This window comes from Copidosoma floridanum, unplaced genomic scaffold (assembly GCF_036245765.1).
Source record: "Copidosoma floridanum isolate Cflo_tuat_1 unplaced genomic scaffold, Cflo_Japanese_pri ptg000021l, whole genome shotgun sequence".
Lineage (NCBI taxonomy): Eukaryota > Metazoa > Arthropoda > Insecta > Hymenoptera > Encyrtidae > Copidosoma > Copidosoma floridanum.
In genome coordinates, this window is record NW_028321898.1 from 4,019,314 (window position 1) to 4,043,744 (window position 24,431).

The 24,431-nt window shown below is 33.7% G+C and overlaps 1 protein-coding gene across 6 annotated transcripts in view; it reads left to right on the forward strand.

Annotated features, from left to right (window-relative positions):
- PIP4K (phosphatidylinositol 5-phosphate 4-kinase) overlaps positions 1 to 24,431 on the forward strand; it is a 541,345-nt gene that overhangs the window by 319,645 nt on the left and 197,269 nt on the right. The window contains exons 6-8 of one of the 6 annotated variants that reach the window (XM_089594383.1): positions 9,551 to 9,585; positions 10,762 to 10,793; positions 21,585 to 21,610. The exons of the other annotated variants lie outside the window; for them this stretch is intronic. Coding sequence (XP_089450509.1) covers positions 9,551 to 9,585; positions 10,762 to 10,793; positions 21,585 to 21,610 — 93 coding nt within the window. The remainder of the gene's footprint in view (positions 1 to 9,550; positions 9,586 to 10,761; positions 10,794 to 21,584; positions 21,611 to 24,431) is intronic. 6 annotated transcript variants of the gene reach the window in all.

Below are 24,431 nucleotides of genomic sequence, written 5' to 3' on the forward strand. Positions count from 1 at the left end.
GATAAAATAATGATGTACATAAGATGCATCAATTACAAGTAAATTTGTAGATAAAGGTGATAAACGTATGAGATTTAAGTGACCGATCAAATTTGTAAATGTAATAATTTTTTGTAATAATCAATGTTCATAGTTACAGCGCTCCATGATAGTTTATGTCGTAAAATGCAATGTATTATTTTTAACTATTAAATATGATCTTAAAATAAAACTTATAAATTACACACACACACAGTATATATACATACTAGTGGGGCTCTGTCCCCTGCGCGCTTCGCGTGCCAACCCCCGGCGTATTTAGTATTTTGTATTTCCTAAAAATACAACACCAAATGATAATCCAAACTTAACTGTTAGACTATTTCACTTAAAATAAATGTCAGTTTTGGATGACATTATTAAAAACGATATATTCGGTAAAGAATACGTCTATACCATCAAATTTCAAAAATGTGGTCTACCTTGTACACATATTTTAATAACTTTGCGTCCTGATAAAAAAATTGTTACACCTTAACAAATTGATGCAGTTATTTTAGCTGAAATTTCTTCTGGTAATACGAAGCTCACAAAATTAGTGATCAAACACATGCTTCATGGATCTCGTACAGAAAAAATTCCTTGTATGATTGATGAAAAATGTACCCAAAATTTCCCTAAATTTTTTACAGACGTCACTTCATTTCAAATAAATTGTTACCCTGAATATAGAAAAAGCAATAATACTTCCGAACAACATGTTTATAAAATTTAGAGAAGAGATAAAATTTTAGTAGATAATTCAATAGTTATACTGTATAATAAATTTCAGTTAATGAAATATAAATCTCACACTAACGTCGAATTCTGTACATCTATCCAGAGCATAAAATATATTTATGACTATATACATAAAGGTAGTGACAGAACATATATCAAAATTAAAAAATTAAAAGACTAAGATGAAGAAGTATTTGATGGAATTAATAATTACGTTGATGCTAGATATGTAGTTTCAATGGAAGTAGTTTGGAGATTATAAGAATTCCCAATTTGCGATAGAAGTTATACAGTTGTAAATAAAGCTGTTCACCTTGAAAACAAACAAAAACTGGTATTTGAAGAAAATAATATTGAAACTGTTATAGAAAACTACAAGACGCAGTTAACAGCTTGGTTCAAATCAAATAAACATGATTTCTTTGCAAAGTCCATAAACTATGTAAAAATTCCAGAATCCTACATTTTTGATAATCAACTAAAAATTTGGCAAAGAAGAAAAAATGTTAAAAAAAAAATTGCAATACCCTAGATAAAACATTGAATCTCTAGAAGATCATAAAAGATTATTCTTCAAACTTGTATTAAATGAAGTAACTGGTTAAACATCGTTCAAGGATATTAGAACATATAAAGAGATAACTTATTAAACTGTTTGAGATACTGCAATTGCAATGGGTTTAATAGACAATAATCAAAGGTGACAAAATATGGCATAAATACAAAAAATTCCTTACAGAGGGTTTGCCTAATAATAAAGATAATTTAGCTCCTTTACATATTCACTAAATTTTAAAATCAGAAGATAAATTATGTAAATGCTTATATTTACCTACACCAAAAAAAAATAAAGAGTGAAAAAGAAGACATAGATGATAAAAAACGTTTAAGTAAAGAAATGTTTATCTCGATGTATAAAAGTTTTAATAGTGACTAGAAAAATATATTTCATATCATTTGCGAACAAAAATATAATGTTTTCCTTATAGATGGTCCCGGAAGTTCGGGAAAAACTTATTTATGTATAACGTTAATTAATTTTCTTATTTCTCAAAATAAAAAAATCATGTTAATGGCATGGACTAGTATAGCATCAATTTTGCTTCCAAAGGGGATGACCAGTCATAGAACTTTTAGAGTTCCTTCAGCTCTTGATAATATAGAAAGTGCATTTTTAGGATTCGAATCAGATAAAAAAAAATTAAGAGAAGTTGATTTATTTATTTATGATAGGCTCCAATGATTTAAAAAAAAGCATTGAAAATAGTAGAAAGAACGTTAAGAGATTTATGTTGCGGGGTTTTTTCTTATATGGAATACGGGATACGATGGAACCAGGAGCACAATGTATTAAATAATAAAAATACGAATGATTATAATTCAATTCCAAAATATATTCAAAGCTCTTGTCTTATAAAATAGTTAAATTAGTCTTTGCGTTGAGATAAAAGTTTGTAACTATTTTAACAAAGTTACTTAATTACTAACAAAGTTTGTATCTAATCAATGAAAAAAGAAATAAGAACATAATAAAACATAACGCAGTTATCAAACACCATTTAAACCCAATTAATCTGCTTTTAGTATAATAAAAGTAATATGCTTTTCTTGATTCGCACAACTCACTTTTTAGTGTCTTAAGATTAGATAACTTTTAAATAAACTCGCTTCGTAGCACATCAACGCTAATTCTCCTATCACAATGATTAAATATTCAACTAAGGAGCAAACGCCTTTTTTTATATGAGTCTTACACAATATTCACGATCGACGTGGCTCTAATATCAATAAATCATAATTTTTATTAGTTCAATGACGAACTTCTAATCGAAACCCCTTACACTCTATACTCTATTGGACTCAATAATATCTCAGATGTAATATAATAAAAACATAAGGAGTACAATCGTGGGCTCCTCGCAGAATCAACGGAAAATATTGGCTAGCACACGGTAGCACGGTATATAAAAACAACAGAAGAAATGAACTTCAAAAAGAAGGAGGTAGGCTAGTTAGTCAGCAAAGAGAGATGAGTACGCCTACGAAGCCACCGCAAGGGATTTATTGCTTCGGCGGCGAGGAATTATCATAATGATAATTCGCGAACTCCTTTCAATTGCCTAATAAATAGCCCCCTTTTTACTTACGCAAACCGGGAAAAGAAAACAGGCAGAGGCGAGGGGCTTGGGATGAAGAAGGCCTTGTCCCCGGAAAGGACCCAGAGAAGAAAGCTTGCGATTGCTGAGCACCCTTCACCCGCTCGACCGATTAGGTTCGGTTCATGAGGAACTCTTCCTCTGAATGCCACTCCCGTCTTTTCTCTCTAGCCTCTCCCTGCTTTTCCCTTTCCCTGTGGCGAACTGCCGAAACCGATGCCTGTATTCGGGCATTTTCGCGTTTCCTCGCCCCCGGTCGGGGCCCCACGCGTCTAGTCCCTGCAATGTAATACTGAAAAATATTTTGGAAATAAATTAATTATTTTAGAAGGTAATTTTCGTCAGATTCTTCCAGTGATGAGAAACGGTAATAGAAAAATTATATTTGAACAAACTTTTAAATCTTCATTCTTATGGAACTCATTTCAATTAAATTAAACAAAATTAAAAATCAATATTCGTTTGAACGACAAAAAATTTATAAAATTGTTACTAAAAATTAGAGAAGAAGAAATAAAAACTTCTTACATTCCTAAAAATTTTATTTCAAATGATATATGTTCTTAAATATTTTGTAATAGCTACAATTGTTCGACAAGTAGTGTTATACTGACATCGCATAACGAGTACTTCTCTTATTTAAACAACAAAATTTTTTAAAAATTAACTGGAGAGATTAAAACCTACTATAGTATCGATAACGTACCTTATAAAGGGGTTGATAAACCAAACGATAATATTTATTGAAATTTTACAGTGGAAATGTTGAACAATATTCGTGAAGGATTGCAACCTCATAAACTAAATAAAAAAATTGGTATAATAGTAACGTTACTGAGAAATTTAAGTATATTAGATGGACTCTGTAATGGAACACGTTTACGAATCATAAAATTAATATAGTATTATATAGAAGTAGAAATAACAACTCGAAAAAATAATTGGAAATAGAGTTTTCATTTGAAGAATAACTTTTAAAACAGGAAACTCCATAAAATTACCTTTTATTTTGTATCGTAAATAATTTCTTATTGTTGTGGCATTTGCTATGACAATAAATAAATCCCACAGTCAAAGTTTTGATGGAGTAGTTTTGTATTTAAAAAAGCCCTTATTTTTTCATGGTCAATTATATGTACCTTTATCAAGATGCAAAGATATGAATAGTTTATTTATGCAAGTAGAAAGGCAAAAATACAGAAATCAAACATAATGTTCGAAAAGAGATTTTTACATAATTTATTGAATTTACTTTATGATTTTCATGTATTAATCGGCAATATTTATGGTAAAAAATTGAAAGTTATTAATGAATTTCTTATCATTTATCGAGTATACATGACATGATGTACATTTTTGTTATGATGATAGTTTTTGTAAAGTAAAATTGAATTTTAAATTTTTTGGAATAAAAAGTCTCTAATTTTTTAAACAAAATTTATTAAAATATAAGAGCTGAGGGTACATGTTTTAAAAAAATTATTATATTTATTTTCGAAAGATTAAATAAATTTTATCATCATTAACATTTTAAACAGTTATGAGGTTAAATTTTTATTTTTTGATTTACGACATTAAAATACTACAAAAACTATTTTGTATTACGTATACGTTGAAGCCATTAGTAAGAGATAGTTGGGTTCTTTGAACTGAGATAATATATACATAAATATACGCATTCAATATTGGTACATTTTAAACATATATACATTTATAATATACATAAAACAAGTATACATGTGTATCATTCTAAATATTATCTGAATTTACGATTGGGTGCGAGGAGTTCTGTCTCTTCGTAGTTATGGCAGAGCTAATTTAATAGGTTATTCACTTAAACTTTTTAAAATTACGCGATATTTCTACGGTTATTATTATTTAATAATTATGTAACGTTTTACTTTGTATACGTAGTTGTATCATGTCATATATGTACATAAAAGAAACAATGAATGTTTCACTGTTTTAAAATAATAGTAACACAAAAAAAGTTGAATGCACCGAGAACTTTCTACTCATAAATGAATTTTAACAATTTGATAATCATTATATGATGATTTTTACTAAATTATTTATTAAAATTGTTTTATAATTGAACATGGATCTTATGATTCATCTATGTATAAAGTTAAGCTATTTGCGTTCTTTTACTATGGTTATAAAAATGATGTACTTGTATCATTAAAACATGTCGAAAGAAAAAAAAAAATATGCTATGAGTAAGATTTGAACCCCAAAAATGTTGAGGCAAAATAAATCAAGCAATGTCTTAGCGAACTAGGCTACCGAAACTCTCACCATCTCAGGATTAAATGTAAAATATGTTTATAACGAAGCTTCAGAGCTCAAAAGAAAGTAGAACTTGGCTGACGTTGAAGTAACGAAAAATAAAAAGTTAATTTTGAAAAAGCTAAACTTTTTATTTTAGTTAGTAAATGTTCGTAGGTTGGATGATAAAATTGTAGTTGCGCATTTACAAGCGATTCTGTTTATTTTCATGAATATATGTATCCAAGCGGGAAATACTATTGACCAATTATCTTAGTCTTATATTTTTAATAATTAATTAATACTTTCATTTTTATACAGTTGTATACGTATATTGTGACTTAGTTTGTCATTATAATGTAAAGGATGCAAAGCTGAGTGTTGTATTACAGATACTTTTTTTTTTACTCTATCACGAACAATAAAAATTTATAATGAATTCATGTATTTGATATTCTAGCTATAAGAGCAGAGATGGCCATAAAAATTTTGTGCATTGTTATTAAAAAAAGGAACGCAGAGAAGCACCTTTATAAGAGCTCGTGCCGCGACACCCGACTTTATTAATTTGTTGATCAAAAAATTATTCAGATAATGTTTTTGTTTATTGTCTCTGATATTTAATAGTCTTTTTAATTATTTAGCAACATTTTATTTGATTGTTCATTATGTTAACAATTAAATACGAAATACCGAAGCAGAGCACGTTTAACACGTCTGTTTACATTGACGGACGATATCATTCTGAGGAATCTTGTACGATTCAGAGCATACACCAACAGTGTTTTTGACCAAGCTTACTCACATAAACATAGTTATTTTATATACACTAACTACAGATATTACATTGTTCCCGCTGACAAAATTGAATTATATTAAATGCGCTTAATTTTAGCTTTAAGTTTTTATTTTTATTCGCTAATCTTTTAGAAAATCTTTGCTCTGGCTTGATATCTGGCTGGGTGCTTTCTGGACGAGGATTATTAATTATTAAATTATTTTTTAACTGAATTATTTGATTACCATGCCTTTTTCACTCTTCTCCAGGAGGGACTTAAACCTCGAAACTTACAGGTGATGATTGAGCCGTTATTATTGTAAGTATTTTTTTTTCGTTACCTACGCTGTAATTGTCTATCTATACCTTCTCTTCCACCTGAAAATTAACTTTGCGCACTGCCTTGTGACTCAGCACCTGACTCAATTGTTTTTTTTCATTAGTTTTTATAACGCTCAGTCTTATTAAGTCAAATTTAGGGCGTATTTCTTGGTTGTACATAAGTATTACAGGACTACGCCCTGTAGAACAATTCTTCGTGCTTTGGTAATCAAAAAGAAATAAATTTATAGCGTTCTTTAACTTGTTACCGTCTTTTATATTTTTATATACCTTATCTTTAAAAGTGCCGACGAAATTCTTGGCCGCTCCATTAGTTGCTGGATGCTTTGGAGGTGAAAACGTGTGTCTTACTCCGTTATTTCGGAAAAACATTTTAATCTCTTCTGTAGTATATTGACAGCCACTATCCGTAACTAAATGATCTGCAAGGCCGTATCTTATAAATAATTTTTTAAAATTAGATATTACATTATATGTTTACGTGTTACATTCCGTGATAAATACTTCTGGCGACTTACTGTACGCAATACTAACATGAACATGTGACCAAGAAACGGTCCAAGAAAATCACTGAGAATTTTACTCCAACACCTAGTTGGTGTTGGCCATGGCGTAAGCTGCGTTTTTGGCGGACTTTCTCTTTCTTGAGCACATAATTTACAACATTTAGCTAGATCTTCCAAATTACTATCGATGTTCGTCCACCAGAAGTATGAACGCGCACGCATTTTTATTTTTACTATCCTGAAGTAAGATCCATATAGTTAGAATAACCAGCCTTTAACAATTCGGAATAACTACACGAAATTTACGTAAAATACAATTACTTTCAATCAAGAGTTCATCTCGCTTATTATAATTATTTTTTTCTATTTCCATCATTTAATTTTGTTCAGGCCACTCAGTTTAAATGATTACATATATTCCTTTGTTCTTTATCTTTCATAGTTTCTAATATTTATTTCCTGTTGTATATAATTCATATTGCAACATTCAGTATCAAGAATTTGCGTGTTATCTTTAATCGGAAGCCTTGAAAGTGCATCGCAATTACTGTTTTGTTTAGTATTTATATACTCTATTTTTACGTAAAATGCTATAAATAATAGGCCCACTTTTCTAAGCGGCTGGCTACTGTGAGAGGAGTTTCTTGATTGGACCCGAAAATATACATAAGTGGCTCATGGTCAGTTCTAAGAATTATTTGTTTACCGAAAACATAGTTGTAAAATTTTTTAAAACCAAACACAATAGCCCCCGCTTCTTTATCAATTATTGCTTGGTTTAGTTCCTTGTCCGGAATCACTTTGGAAGCAAATGCTATCGGTCTCCCCGTACCGTTGGAATACTTGTGCGAAAAAATAGCCTATAGCCCATACATGGATGCATCGTATGCTAAAACTAGTTCTATTACGGGGTCGTAATGTGCCAAAATTCGTGAAGATGCGATCTCATTTTTTAACCATTTAAAATCTTTATTGGCTGCTTCACTCCAAATAAAGTCATTTCTTTTAATTAATTCATAAAGAGGCTTTAATTGTAAAGCTCTGTTTGGAATGAATCGTTCGTAATACGTTATAAAGCCTAAAAAAGCTAACAACTATTTTTTAATATTAGAATTCAGAGCTTCCACGATCACCTCTATTTTCTTTTTTGACGCATTAAGGCCCTTTTTATCAATAACAAAACCTAAGATCTCTAATTTGTCTTTAAGAAAATCGCACTTTCTTATATTCACTTTTAATCTGCAATCTTCTAATATACGCAATACAGTATACACCGTTTCTAGGTGTTCTTTATCATTTTTTTCGGTACAATAAATATTATCTAGATAGATGGCAATATTTTTTATTCCTTGTAAGCAACATTCCATTTTTTTCTGAAAATCTTTCGGGCCTAACGCCACACATTCCGGAAGCTTTATATAACATAATAGTCCTTTATCAGTTACAATGGTCAGTAGATTGCGCGATGCAGGTTCAACTATAACTTGCATGCGTCAAATCTATTTGCGAAAACAGTTCACCTCCTTCTAATGCAGCAAAAATATCGTCAATTAACGTCAGTGGATGTTTGTCGATGACTAGCCACGGATTTATTGTCAATTTAAAATTTCCACCTACACGTACCGTTCCATCACCTTTTATTATTGGCACAATGGGCGTAACCCACTCATTAACCCCCACTGGTGCAATATGACCTAACGTTAATAGCCTATCAATCTTTTTTTCCACTTTATCCTTAATAGCAAACGGTGCATGTCTGGCTTTATATGCTTTCGGAATTGCATTATCTTCCAAAACTAATTTTAATTTACCCGCATTAAAAATTCCTACGCCTGGGCCAAATAATCTTGGAAACCTTTCGTTAACTCATTTTTTTGTTTCATCAGTTTTAATTTAATTAATATGACAAACATTAAATTTAGCCTCAGATTGTCGTATGAGTGGCCATAATCCGAAAGTATATAGCCAAAATTGCCCTAACAGCGCTGGTCCTGTTCCTGGCATAACTAAAAAACCTAAGTTGTACACGTGGCTTTCGAAACAAACATCAATATTACGTAATATTTCTAATGGTCGCATCGGTATACTGCCATACGCTTTTAATACAAAATCAACTTTTGAACATTCTAATTATGCAAATAGATTATTTTTAATTTTTTCCGATATTATAGTCCAATATGAACCCGAATCTACTTCCATTAAAATTTCTTTCGAGTTTATAATTACAGATGAATACATAGGGTCAATCGCTACATTATTATTACTTACGTTATACGCCTGTAAACAGTTTTTGGACTCGCTACTACCGTTCATATTCAAAGCTGTAGAACCCGTACATTCCTTGGTAGCTTTTTGATGACTCTTCATTTTTACAGCTGCTGTCGTCTCCTTGCGTTCTTTTTTCGTTTAAATACTAGATTTTTTTTCATTCACTCGACATGTAGTTAAAAGATTCCTCTTTTTTTACAATCACTACACGACTTTAATCGATGTACACGTATCCTGGCCATGTGTCCGGGTCTAGCACAACAATAACATCTTATCTGTTTCAAAGTCTTTTTAAGTTACTCTCGAACTTAAGTTACTCGTAGTCGATGCATCTTTATCCACTTTCTTACGTGCTAATGCTATTTTACAAGCCTTGACAAAGGTCAAATTTTCTTCTCGAAACAACTCTGCCTTCGTTCCATGATCTCTTAATTCGCATTCAAGCTGATTTTTAAAAGCCGTATTGGTGTCAGCGAAATTACAATTTAGCGATGGACTCTTCCATCTTGCCACAAAATCGGCTACACTTTTTGTTAACGTTTGCTTGGCTTGATGAAAATTGCACCGCTGCATTGATTCCAATGGTTTAGGACATAGATGACTAGAGAGCACTTCCAGTATTTCTTTAAAAGTTTTATCTTTGGGCTTACTAGGTGCACATAAGTTTATTACTTATTTATACGTATCTGCACTGATTTTCGTTAGCAAAATTTCTGTTTTTTTTTCTTCATCCGTGATACCATTTGCAACGAAAAATAATTTTATTCTTTTGATGTACGTTCCTCAGTCGTTTTGCCCCAAATGAAAATCTATTTTTATTCTGAGATCCGATGCCATGTTTTCTTACACGTGTTCACTCTCTTTTACTTAACTTTTTTCACCAGCAGGTTTTTTTTTGAGATTGCACACTGTGCAGATAAGTTGCGTATCTTTTTCTAAGCTTGTTAATGTTAATTGACTCTTTATACAACATACCTGCTTCGTTTAACCTGTTACACAGTTCGCTTTTTGCTAGCGTACATATTCCTCCAAAATCCTCTTCCGAGTTTACTGACGAATCACTTAAGTCGTTTTTCGACATTCATTCGATTAAAAAAATTATTCGTTGCACTTAAGGTTTGTTTAATACTCGTTGCCAAAATTGTAATGTATTTATATCGTAGAGAGTAAGATTCAAACAAAATTAATAAATGCATTAACCAGAGTTTATTAAAAGTTAAATGAAAAAACACAAAAGATTGTACCATAACAATTGAATACGAAATACCGAAGCAGACCACGTCTAGCACGTCTGTTTATATTGACGGATGATAGCCTTCTGAGGACGTTTGTACGACTCCGAGCATATACCAACAGTGTTCTTGACAAAGCGCACTCACATATACATATTTATTTCGTATATACTAACTACAGATATAATACCAGTAATAGTTGTACTTGTATCCATCTTAACAAGGATGAAGTGTTAAGAAACATGTACCCCGTTATTAGCATTGTATTATTACAAAAATCAATTTAAATCTATCACTCATTTTAAATTTTATTAATTTTCTTTCCACTTCTTTTAACCAATTCTGAAAAAAAAAAAAAAAAAAAAACAGTTTTTTAAGAAATTCAGACCCTCAACCTCTTACTTCCTGGCCACGGCCCTTACCTACTCTGCTATGAGCAGGTCCATCATAAGAAAATCAATTACTTTATGTTATCCTACAGTTTGTAACTTATTTTTCATGGATATTTTTATTTAGTGTACATTAATTTATTTGGTTTGGTTACAAATTAAATAAATGAACAATTTACTAAATAAATTAATTTTTTTTTTTTTTTTTTAAATAACTAGACAATTACTATATTCAAGCCGAGCACCCTTCCAATTAACTAATAAATATTTATTCTTACACATTAAATTTTTTACTTTTACAATAAATAAATAATTTATTAAACAAATCTTTCATATTTTTTCAAAATTTTCATAAAATTACAAAAAAAATTTTTGTACGGTACAAATATAATCACCAATTTTTATTGTATTTTATTCTTTTAAAATTTTTTCGTTCGTGATTGAAGTGGTTTTTGTACTTAAGGACGTTCTTCACATAGTTTGTGGGGGAAAGTTCAGAGAAATGACAGGAACGCTAATGCGTACAGTAAAGCTAGCAATCCTTTTTCTTATGTGGATGCACTCATATACATGCTTTCACGCACACCTCATCCCATCTTCCTAAATTTACCGATAATTTAAATTGTGGGTCTATTTGAAAATTCGATAGGTTTTTCTAAAAGTAGTCCTTTGTACCCAAAAAATCAGGAGATTCCTACAAATCATATAAATGACATTTGAAGTAAATTTCCATATTTTTACATGTTAAATATACATTTTTTAAATGTATTATGTATAAAACAATGATACAGTCAAATAAGCTGCAATTTTCGTGGGTATTTTTTATGCTATTCCAATATACGTTTGACCTTCGAATAATATCTGTCAAAAATACCTATGTGTGATGAACGTCCTACAGGGACGTTTGCTGGCATGTAATACTACCCTATTGAAAAAAACTATGGTACAGAATGGTTTTTTTTATTTTCTACATCTTACTAATAAACAAAGCAAAGTCGCTAAAACCGTTGTAATCGCTATCCGTGAAAACTACTGAACCGATTTTGCTGAAATTCTTGCATACCGATTCTTGGCACTTCCTAGATAGTTTTAGTATGGTTTTTATCTTGAAAAATTTAATAACAATAGCAATAAAGAAGCTCAAAGTTTTGCAAAAATACGCCAGCTTTTTACTTTAGTTCGGTAGGATCCACTAGGTGGCGTTGACATAAAATTGAAGCTGCCTGCAATAGAATTAAATAAGTATGGTTTTAATAGGCCGGAGCGTCGCAGAAATTTCTGCATTCGTCTACCAGCAGTTCATCGAGCTGTATCGAGAATGTAGATGATCGTCGTGCAGCTGGGTACCCTGGTTACCGACGACGCTCTTCTCCAATAGGCAAGTGATCTAGGTCTACTATCACCTTGAACCTCCTGAATTGACGAGTGCAACAAATAAAAAATTTATTCCAACCGATGATGTCTCCGGTGGAGTACCAGGAGACGTGTCTAGCCACAGTATATCCTGCTCCAACCCTTCAGAGTTATATGGCCGTACCACAATCTGGCCTGGTGCCGTCAGAGAATTTCATACTCCAAATGTAAGCCAGGGAAAACAGCCCTGAGGGGCATGCGCAGCCATAACGGCTTCCTTCTCAGTGGTCGTATCTCCAACGGCATCCCCACATTTCCCTGACTAACGATGAGCGGTTGGTGATCTGGGGAACAAACCAAAGACGAGATATTTTTTGATCAGTGGCGTACCTCCCTCATGTACGGTCTCCGTCCACATCAGAGACTCCGAGGGTAAGAGTCAAGCTACCCGCAGCTGGCTCTCCATCATCAAGAATAATAATAAGGAATGACTGGAAATTTTACCACTGGCCCTTTTCAGGACTAATATAAGCATTCACGTTCCCTACTTAACCATTAATCTCATCGATACTTTTAAGGGCCCCCTAAGTTTAGATTACCTTGCCAACAGATACATTTTTACTTCAATTTTTGGAGACGATTCGTCATCTATAGAAGACTATGTAAAGCCGGCCACTATTAAACCAAGTCAGTCATTAACTGGCATACGTCACGAGCAGAGTTGTTCGTCGCAAGGCTGGGAGCCCCGATGACCGACGACCCTATATTACCCTCTCGACTCTAAGCATTTAACCAGGAATCACCGATCTTCTCCAAGGTCTGCACTGGGCGAACCTAGCAGCTATGAAGGGAAAAAAAGTTTAAGCCAACGGGAGTCTCTAACGGGCAAGCATCACAAACCAATCTCTACTAATCTCTCCACTTTAGATCATCAAAGCAACTGAGTCTGCAAAAAAAGGTAATTTTGACACCAACGTCTTCGACTTATATCAGGAGACGTTAGGAAAAAGCACTACAACTAGCCCCAAAGCTTCGAACTTTGTAATTTTTCTCCCGATCAGTCTAGGTTTTCAACAGCAGGCCAGAGAAGATCACCCTGAGGTATCCAGGCAGTCACAATTGCTGTAAACTTTAGTCAAGAAAGAGTTTACTGAAGAAGCTCGCCGGTATTTTTTAGGGCAATCGGACGTCGAACTACTTTGCCAACAAATATATTAGAACTTAAAAAAGTTGAGAGAAAATAGCCTTTAGGGGTCACAAAAGTCGTAAGCATGCCAATAGTCGCAAAAGGGTATATTGGAAAAAAAACTTCAAATATATCTTATGAATACAGTTTGAGGCGTCAAGAAACTGACGCAGAAAATTTATCAAGATTGGAACAGCCAAAATCGCCCAAAAAAGAATCCATTACGTGAGAGATCGGCTTTTCATTTTACCCTCCCAGTAATATCTTAAATCCTTAAAGATCTAAATTAAAATTTTCATATAACTAGAAAATGTATTTGTATTTTTGTGGCAATAAAAAATGTAGAGATTAAGCTCCAGGACTTTGTTGCTCTGGTAATGAAGTTGTGAAATAAGAGAAAAAAAATTTCTTTTACTACACATTTTTTGGGAGTTTAAAATCTTAACAGCCTCAAAAAATAGCCCTTTTTGTAAATTACACGGGAGAAACTGCAAATTAACCGCTTCTTATGGCCAACGATTATTTTATGGCATAAGGAACGCACGGTATTTTTCAGTATAATTATAATTTTTTAATTTTTACAGCTTATTATTTGACCAAATAAACTGCATGGATTGTGAACAACTATGCTTTTAATAAGAAGATTTTAGTTCTGAGAAGTGTCAGGAATAAATGTAAAGTTTCCAACTAAAACGTTTCACATTATGTGTCGACACAGTACGGTGTTCCATTCAGTAAGTCTCAGGCGAAGCCGAGACGGGGGGCTGCAAGTACAATTATATTTTGGGTATTAAATATGGACGAGAAATCAGTGTGGGATCGTATGTGATAGATGTGGGCGTGACGTTACAGGTGTAATTAGCGTAGGCAGTAGAATGTTGTTCTAAAATCACCGTAAGATTCGATGGAAGGGCACAGTCTTGAACTGGCCAGCTTAGATATAGTTTTTATTGTATTGTGCAGTAAAATATTGTTTGTAATCGTTAACTCATTAAATATTAATTAAAAGCACACCCAATCAACATAGATATACTCATTTCCACGATAATTGCACCGACTTTGTACACAATATTCTTTTATAGAAGGTATTCTTATTCTCAAAATTGTATGGTTTGCCATGTAATTTTATAAAAGTATAACGTCATACTTGGGTACCCAAGCACCTACTGTCTACTGATTTTCTTCATTGTCAGTCATGAGTTGAAGTTTAAGTACCTTATAGCAGAACCGCTATTTTTTTGAATATTGAAATAATAATTTTTTTCTATTGAAAAGGTTACATAAAGGGGTTCAGATTATTATTACTTAATTTGTCATTTTAAGCGAGGAAAAACTCAGTATTTAGTAGTATTCAGCTGTACAAGTATTCAATACTTTCATATTTAACAAGTTATATTTGACCGGACATAATAACATTCTTAACTGTCCAACATTTAAAACAAATCTTTTTTGAGGGAACACAGTGCATCGGAAACATATAAATATACATGCGTGCGAGAGCTGTGAGCTACAGCGAGCGCTGAAAGCCGAGAGACCCGAGAGCTCAGACAGGAGGCAACCAAAACATATATAGCTGTACCCATGTATACGCACATATTTTTTCCCCCACTATGAGGTACCTATCAAGCGCACATTTTGGTCCCCCTCTCTGCTGCTAAAAACGTGCATATAGTTCGACTGGTCAGCTGCGATGGTGCGCTTGAATCAGTGGAAAAAAAGCGACATACTCTACCATAGGTACTGGCAATCTTTCTACTATTCTCTGCACTACTTTTTGTTGTAGTGAAAGTGTTGAGCAGGGCTCTGAGCCACGAACGTGTAATTTTTTGAATACCTTATTTCTAAGGGACCCTCATTTGGTTTTAAAGTTTTTTGAAAGTCTTTTATAAATTATGTTTGATTCTTACAAAAAAAATGGTGAGGCGTCAAATTTTTGAGGTTCTGAGATAGGTCTGGCACAAAGTCATACATATTCAAGCAGTCTTTTTTTAACTTGCATTTATCAGTTGACTGACAAACGCTGTAAATAATATCCTCCATATCATTATTTAATAGGACTGATGTTATGAACTCCTGGAAATTTGAGAGTCTCGGTAATTTTTGACTTATCCCTAAGTAACAACTTGGCTTAAGATTTCTGCAAAGGAACAACTTAATGCAATTAGTATGATTTTACAACGAATAGTCTGATTCTTGTGTTAGTTCAATCAAATTGCACGCATCAAACAGAGCCTTAAAATTTTAGCTTATTACACACACCCACATTTTGTGTACCTTATGCTCCAGCGAAAACACTCCATAGAAGCCTTAAATCTGCAAACTGACTGGACTGACTGATAAATGCATTTTTCTTGGCATTTATTTAATCAAATTATCTTTTTTATTTTTTTACTACATATTTTGTATTTCGTATAACGTGATTGTTACTATTACTGTCATGGTAGTTTAGAAGCTCATTATTAGTACTGTTTGGTAATATTTCACCTTTTTTTTGACTAGGAGTTGCTAAAATACCATCTTTCTGACTTAAATCTGAAAGGATTACAACATCTGTCTTGATGAACTGCTTTAAATGACTGTGACATGGCTGACGCATTGATATTTAACACGCAATGTTTGTTCTAAAACAGTTGTAAAAGAAAAAAATTACAGAATATATTTCTAAATTCAATCACCTGAAAGTAACATCATTAAACATCAGATTAACAAAGAAAACCTTCTTTTTGTTTAATCTCCTTTTACTTTACGAAGCGAGTTACATATAATCATTAATATTACAACTAATCTGTAAGGTTCTGAAATAGATTAGAAGCATGTAGTAGCACTCGCTTGAGTTACAAATACTTCCTGACTGAGGAATTCAGTATTTTTTGTTTACCCAGTTACTGCGACAGCCTATTGTCCTAGTCACTGGGACCACCCGCTTGCCACCTTTGTGTAGGAGTGTATTGCCGCACTTACTTACCAATTATTTAACTGTTGTCAGATCCATATCATACTGTGGGAACAGTGAAAATATTTTCGGTGAGACACCTTGCCAGCTAAGTTGATACTATCTGCACCAATGGTGTATCGGATCCACTCGCCACTGTGTAGCCTTTCCCCGGTGAAGACCACATACTTTAGCATGGCCATTTCTCGCCGGTTAAGCCGGCGCTCTGTGCTTCAGCATCGGATCCAGGATAATTAGCATCCCCGAAGAAGCCCTATGTTTAAGGGACTACTCCCGGCTGGTAAAGCTGGCGATTTCTGCCTGGCGTCTTGCATCGGATCTGCTTAGTCTTTTCTATATTCCTAACACTGTTCCACTTTCACCCAGGTCCGAAGACCTGTTGGGCAAAGGAAAAACACCCAGAATTACCCTAAAGGAAAATTCCACGGAACTGTTAAATTAAAATCGAAGAGATAGGAGAACGTCTGACTCAGTGTGAGATTTCAAACTAAATCATTAAAAACTTTTGAACACTTTTGGTAATTAAAAAAAAAACTGTATATTGCAATAATATAATAATTAACCTAGACACAAAGTTTAAAAAAATTCTAGTGGTACTGGAGTTTAAGACTTTCGTAAAGCTGCAGGATAACAAAAAGGACAATTGTATAGTGCAGACTGCATGAACAATAACTTTGGTAAGCTTGTACTTAAAAACTCTACGGCTAGGCTCTAAAAATTTTAAGTTCACAGTTCACTTATAAAATAAATCACAACATGCTGTTCTTATAAAATAATTACTAGAAGAGTTTTCAAATTATGAACCAGTTTGTTCATAATTTAAATTTAAATCAGACGTTTTCTTATCTCTCCTGTGTCAAAAGTTCAACATTAAAACTTAAGCATCTCTAAAACTTTACTACTAAGCGCTTGAAAATGTATCTCATGATTAATAATTTAAATCTGTAACTACCCTATGAAGATGAACAAAATTGTAGCCTTGCATCGAGAACCGCGAAAACTACTTAACTGATCTGGCTGAAATTTTCTATACTGATTCTTGACATTTCTTAGATGGTTTTAGCATAGTTTTTATCTTGAAAAAATGGATAGTAAAAGCAGTTCATGAGCTTGAAGTTTTGCAAAAATACGTTATTTTTTTATTTTAGTTCGGTAGAATCCGCTAGGTTGTGTAGAAGTAAAATCGCAGCTACCAGCAAAAGAAGTAAGTGGGTCTGGTTATTATATCCCCGAGCAAATTTCCGGATACCATAGTCGTTTATTGGCAGAGCACCAAGAGCAGAGTTGTGAGCCGTGCAGTGAAGTATTCTGACTATCGACAACCCTCTTTTCTACTGGACAAGCGACTTCTGTTGAAGCCCATTCCAACCCACCAGGATTAATGAGTGCCACGAATAACAGACATTCTGAACGATAATGTCTCCAGCGTAATACCAGGAGACGTCTAGCCAGAGCACAGTCTGCTCTAACACTTCAGGGTTTTGTGGCCATTCTTTCAACCGACCTGGTGCTACAAGAGCAGATTTAGCTACAACAGCAAGCCGGGTAAAACAACCTGGAGGAGTTCAGGCAGCCACATTAACTGAAAATTTTATAGGCCTCCTCCTCAGTGGTTCGTCCAAGCGCCTTACCCACAGAGGAGATATCCTCCAGGCTTACTTCCCTAATAAACGGTTGGTTATCCGGGGAACGACCTGAAAACGAGATATTTTTCAGCTAGCGGTGTACTTCCCTGCAGCACGGTCTCTGTACGTGGAGTCTCTGAGGGTCAGAGGCAAGCTACTCACAGCCATCTCTCTATCATTGAGAATAATTATGATAGTAATAGTAAAAAATGATCGGAAGTACCACCACTGGTCGTTTTGAGGGCCATCATAAGTATTTACGTTCTATAATTAACCATCAATCAGATGGGTTCTTTTCAGAGCTATCTAATGTTAAACTACTTTGCCTACAAATACATCTTCACTACCATTTCTGGCAAGTATTTATCGACTGAACAACTAAATAAAGCCAGCCCTTGTTAAACAACGTCAGTCATTTCATAGCAGACGTCACAAGCGGAATTTTTAACCGCAAAGCTGGATACCCTGACTACCGACAATCCTGCATTATTCTCTTGACTGTAAGCATTTAATAGGGAATCACCGATCTCTTTCAAGGTCTGCGCTGGGCGAACCTAATAGCTATTAAGGAAGAACAAACTTGAGCAAATGAAACAGTCTCTAACGGGCAAGTATCATGAACCAATCTCCCCACCATAGATTACGAAAATGACTGAGCTCTGCAAAAAAACAAGATGCTTTAGACACCACCGTCTCCGGTGGAATACTGGGAGATATTGAGAAAGAGCTCTGCAACTAGCTGTAATGCTTCAGATGTTGCAGTTTTGCTCCTGATCAGTCGGGTGCTACGACAGTTGGCCAGAGAATATCACCCTAAGGTATCTAAGCAGTCACATCTGCTGAAAAGTTCAGTCAAGTAAGAGTTCAGCTCACCAGTTCTTTTTAGGGCAATTGAATGTCAAACTACTTTGCCAACAAATACATTACAACTTAACAAAGTGGACAAAAACAGCCCTTAGGGCTCAGTAGAGTTTTGATAATGCCCATAGTCGCAAGACAGTGAATTCGAAGAAAAACTTCAAATGCTTACAATTGTAGGCGTTGGGAAACTGACTCAGGGCATTTATCCAGATTGAAGTGGCTGCTTAAAAATCGAAAAATAAAGAATCTTTTACGTGAGGGATCAGCTTTTTATTGTACTTCTGATAACAGTTTTCACTTGAATCTTCCAGATTATTAAAAAAATTGGTATTTATTGTGGCGTTACAAATTGGGGGATTAAGCTTCAGAAATTCGTTGCTCTGGTAATTGACAATGATAATGGCAAATAAGCTGTATGGATTCCGAACAAAAATAATTTTAATAAAACAGTTTTTTTCAGAGAAGTATCGAGAATAGAAGTAAAACTTTTAACTGAAAACGTTTTACATTACGTGTCAACGCAGTATGGTGTTCCATTCAGTAAGTCCAGGGTGAAGCTAAGAGGAGGGGGCTTAGTAATACTATATTAAAATCCACACGTTTTAATTCATAAGCTTTAGTAGTTATTATACCGTATTAATCGTAGTCTTACTAGAACTTTTTTATGTATGTGAAACAAAAAGTGCACTATGAAGAGTGGTTTTAAAGTTACTGTTACGTCGGCGCGACGTATTATTCAAGTCTAAGCTTGCGCTTAATAACTCGGGATTCGCACTGGGCGCGTAGGTGTAACGCGGGGCTAAAAGGTAGCTAAGTTTGTTGACAGGGCGTCCTGAAGGGGGGAGCCTGACTGTCCTGATCGAATTGAAGCGGTTGTCACTCGTTCGCGGCGTGCCTCTGATTCGTCAGGAATACTCAACGCGATGGTGTCAAACTAATGTCCCGTCCGTGATCTAGAGGTTAAAGGTAGTTACGCCCTAGAGGTTACGCAAGGGGAAAAATAGTTTGAGTTAGCAACCGATCTGTGAGCCACCAATACCATCCAGGGTAAATGTGATTGCTCTGAATTTACGTAAAGGAAGGAAGTATAAGGTTAAGTTCGTGGCCGGTCTAAGAGCCACCAATACCATCCGGAGTAAAAGGTGATTGCCTCAGATTTATGTGAAGAACGAGTTTTAAGATCGCGATCGCTCTATGAGCCATCCGGAGTAAAAGGTGATTGCCCCAGATTTACGCGACGTATGAGTTTGAGTTTGCGATCGATCTATGAGCCACCAATACCATCCGGAGTAAATTTGATTGCTCTAGATTCAGGAAAAACACTCGATTACTTATTCTCGTGGTTTTAGAACTTATCGATGCCGTAATAGGCAATTATGCAGACTTCGTGACAAAAGAGAAAAACACAGTTAACTATTTTAATACTTTGGAAAAGCTTACTTTTATTTTAGGTTCGAGACGATGCAGGAAAATTTTGCCGGGATAATCTTGAAGGGGAAAGACAATAGCCAAAAATCTAATTCGCTAGAAATACTCTAGCTCAGCCACTCAAAAACTGGCACATCCCACATCCGGCTTATTATCCTCCGTGCGTCAAGAGAAGGGAAGGTGATTCACTTACTCGTGCCCTTCCTTTCTCTTTTATGTACAAATTTTACAAAAGTTTAATTTAACTTAATATTAACTTAATATTAGGGTAGAATATTATTAACATTTACTAACGCTAGACACTGTTAATTTATTCAACCAAACTTGTTGCAAAAAGAGCGGTGAAAATCGCTTAACATTTCAATTAATGCTTGGGTGAATAAGCGATCGGTGCGCTACTATATATTAACTAATAGAAATAACGGTGGCTTTTACCACTACCAGTTATAACGATAACATTAGTGTAATAGCATGATAACAATAATAATAGTGATAGTAATGATAATAATTATAGTAATGGTAATTATAATTATAAAAGTAAAGATGGTGGTAGCAATAAAAGTACTTGGCCTTTTGCGAGTTAACATAATTAACTTACGGGTAGTTTTAACTGATTATAATATTGCAAAAATAATTCAGAATTTCGGTAGAATTTAAGTTAATACGTTTTTTCGCTTTTAGTTATTGGAGAGAGAATCACCACGTGGTGCTCTGGGGATTTGGAAATTCCGTTACTTATATTGGAGCAGCCGCACGGACTCTCTCTCGACACATATAAGTCAAGAAAAGGGGAGAGGAGCTATTGTTAATGGTCAGCTTGGTTTTCCCGTTTACCCTTATATGTTAAGCGAATTCAAAAATTTAGACTATTGTGGGTGGTATATAAAAATATTCGGTAATGTTAATGGAAAAAGCATGGCAAGTTATGCATCTATAAAAACCATACGAAAAGTTGATGATGTTGCTTTGCTAGGAGTATAGTATGTATTATTTGTCTATGCGTATTAACCCTATATTATTCTAACTTTTGATATCATATCGAATTGTGCCAGCATTTAGTATTGCATCCCAGTTCCGCTATTCCCAGTAGGATTGTTTGCCTCTATTAGTTTTTAAAGTTATTTCGTTTCCCTGTGTTGGAAGGTATTTTATTTCTCTTATTTGCTTCTCGTTTCCGGTCAGCACAGACCAACGTGCATTTGCATGAATCATTGTTGATCGATGTGCTGCAGCTATGAGTAGAGTTTGCAGGTGATTCACCTCTTTTCAGATGCACGTTGGTCCCGGCTCCAAAGTACTTTTAGGTCAACATGGAAAGTTCCGAAAAAACAAGCGGGGGAAAAAAATTTATGAGTTACTATAGTTCACCGACGTTACGTTATAATAAGGAATATTTTGTTGATACTACAACGTAACGAAGAGTTGATAAATTGAGTGAAACCTTTTTATAAAGAACTCTTTTAAGGTTAGTGACAAACAGCAACATTACCTGTGAATAATACGTATGTACTTAATAATTCAGTGGTCAAAATTTAAACTGACCTATTTGTCTTGAATGGTCTTACGTTAAAAGCAATTAAAAATCGAGCAAAATTCTTTTGTTCTAAAGTTTTTTAGGTTAGAAAAAATCAGTGATTAGTGCGATGACCGGTGATAAATATTTTCCATTGTTCTGTGAAAAAATCATGATGGTAATTTTTTAAAAGAATTTTTGACTTACAATACGATGAAATACTACGGAAAACTGATTTATCTGAAGTTATTGTCACGTCACCACCCCTTTTTACGACTATCTTAACTATACGCAGGAAAAATCTGGCTTGCAGCCAATTTTATGATAAAAATATTTTCAGGTTAAAACTAAAACTCAACAAATCTTGATATGAGAATTTTAAGATGTGTGTGCCCCATTTAAAGTATCAGAACAGTATTTTTAACAATATTTTCGGGTGGATCTGTAGTTTATCATAACATATTCTAAATGGAATTGAAATGTTTCAGGCATACCGGAAAAAATTCCTTTTTTTTGATATTCAAGAATTTGAGTATGCAAATCAGAAGTAAATAGTAGCGCGGTCGTCGAGGCTTTGTCTGCTTCCTCAAACTCACTTCGTTGCGTTCCCGCGTGACTTGATAAATGTTCTTATGTAAAGGTTTTCCCTCAACCTTCAGGAAACGCATAGAAACATTTCATTTTGAGGTTACAAAAATCAAATAATTTTGTTGGTTATGTAAGCCCGTTATTCAATACATACATGTATATACATTTTTTTTTCATAGTTTTTTACTTCTCTTTTTATGAAAATTTCGGTTTATAATGGCAATGATGCAAGTTTCAGTGCTAGACAGCACAAAAGGTAAAAATAACTATATGTCAGCATTTTCTCTTAAACATTTGAGTTTTTGTTTACATACGATTTAAAAGTATATAAAAGGTGCTGACTCAAGATCTCAAATTGAAATTCAAATATTTAAAATGGTGTATGTAGTGTAGTGGACCATCATCCGAAATTCAACAAATTTTGCTATAAAAAAAACTTTTTCTCATTTGCAGCATTAAGTTTGAAAAGAAACGTCCCGTTATTTCTTAATTTAGTAAATGGTTTTTGCGAAGAATACATATAAAGTTTTAAAAGTCATAAAATCGCATCGAAGATGGGCATGACCCATTGGAATACTGCGATGATAGTATAATATAAGCTATCTTTTTCACGCAATTTCAATTTTTAATTTGTTACGTTATTCAAACGTTAAGTTAATCTTTAAATTTGTTACTCTATTTTTTAGATCTGATGCGCTAGTGTGATAAGTGGAGTTACGGAATATCACTTTTAGGTGAGGGATAGAATACATACTGTGATATTTTCCTCAAAAGAATTTTTGTCGGCCAATCAGGCTAACGCAACCTAAGATACAGACATAGTGTAAAAAAGAACCGCAATCTTGTAGTAGAAGCAAGAGTGATGTGACCCTTATGTTAAAAATTCTGGACACCTGATTGACTTACGAGACTTGGGTCTAATAACTCTAGTAGATCTGTACTGCCGTCCCACGGAAAGAGACCGATAACTGACAATTTTTTCGACGTTGTTAGAAATTCAACATCCATTATTTGTTTTAACTAATGATTCAATTAAAATTGCAAAACCTAGTGTTAATTTTCGTTAGTGACCAAAAAGGACCGTCAAGTGACATAAACTTGAGGATTCGCGCTGATTTACAGCGGAAAAAGACCGTTAACAGTACTTAACCCTTCTTTTAATAGTTTGTTTGGATCTATCAGTGCCCTCCGGTGAATTTGGAAATTCAAAGTGATCAGTGATTCGTTGGGGGCGAAATGTGAGAAAATAAATAAATACAAGTAAAGTGTATTTAAATTTTCTTGCGTTGATTTATTAATGCACAACGTTTCGCTGACAATATGCGTCAGCCTCATCAGGCGCTGGTACGCGAGAATTCGTAAGTTGTGCATTAATAAATCAATGCAAGAAAATTTAAATACACTTTACTTGTATTTGTTTATTTTCTCACATTTCGCCCCCAACGGATCACTGATTACTTTGAATTTCCTTCTTTTAATATGTAAAGTCGATGAGAAATACCTTAAACATCAAATTAAAAAGACCGTATTGCACTTACACCTTTTTTTATACAGGAAAACGAATGAGGCCGAGCCTGCCGTCCCACGGAAAAAACCCGTTATCTGCATTATTGCAGTACAGTATCACTATATCTAGCAATAAAAATATCTCATAGCAAAATATAATAACTAAATTTAGAATAATGTATTTGTTTAGTAAACTAATGTCAAAAACACAGGTTGACTCCAAATTTAGTATGTAAATATAGCTAAACCTCATTTTTTTAAAGTTTTTTCGCATGTAAACTACATAAATTTTTAACTCATTGAACTTAACAATTTTCAAAAAGTTCAACGAATCGACTCAGTACTTAGCAACTAATTTACCGAAGAAAAACTAAAAAATTAAAAATGTTACCAGTGGCACATTGGCGGTTTTCTGCAATCGCGGCCATTAGGGTGCTTAAGCAGAATTCTAACTTATCATCAAATCTTAAAAACAAAACTCGACATGCTACGTTACATTTTATTCCACAGGTTTACATTTAAATAATAAGAAATTTTCACTCATTCAAACAAACGATTTTTTAAGAAAAATAATGATTTATGTTTTAATAATTAATAATAGTTTTTTGATAGTTTTATATTCATTAATCGTTTGACAAATAAAAATTATCTTTATTAATTGTAGACCTCCTATTCTCTTGCTCCCTTGCCATAATAAATCAGGAATCAATAAAAGACATT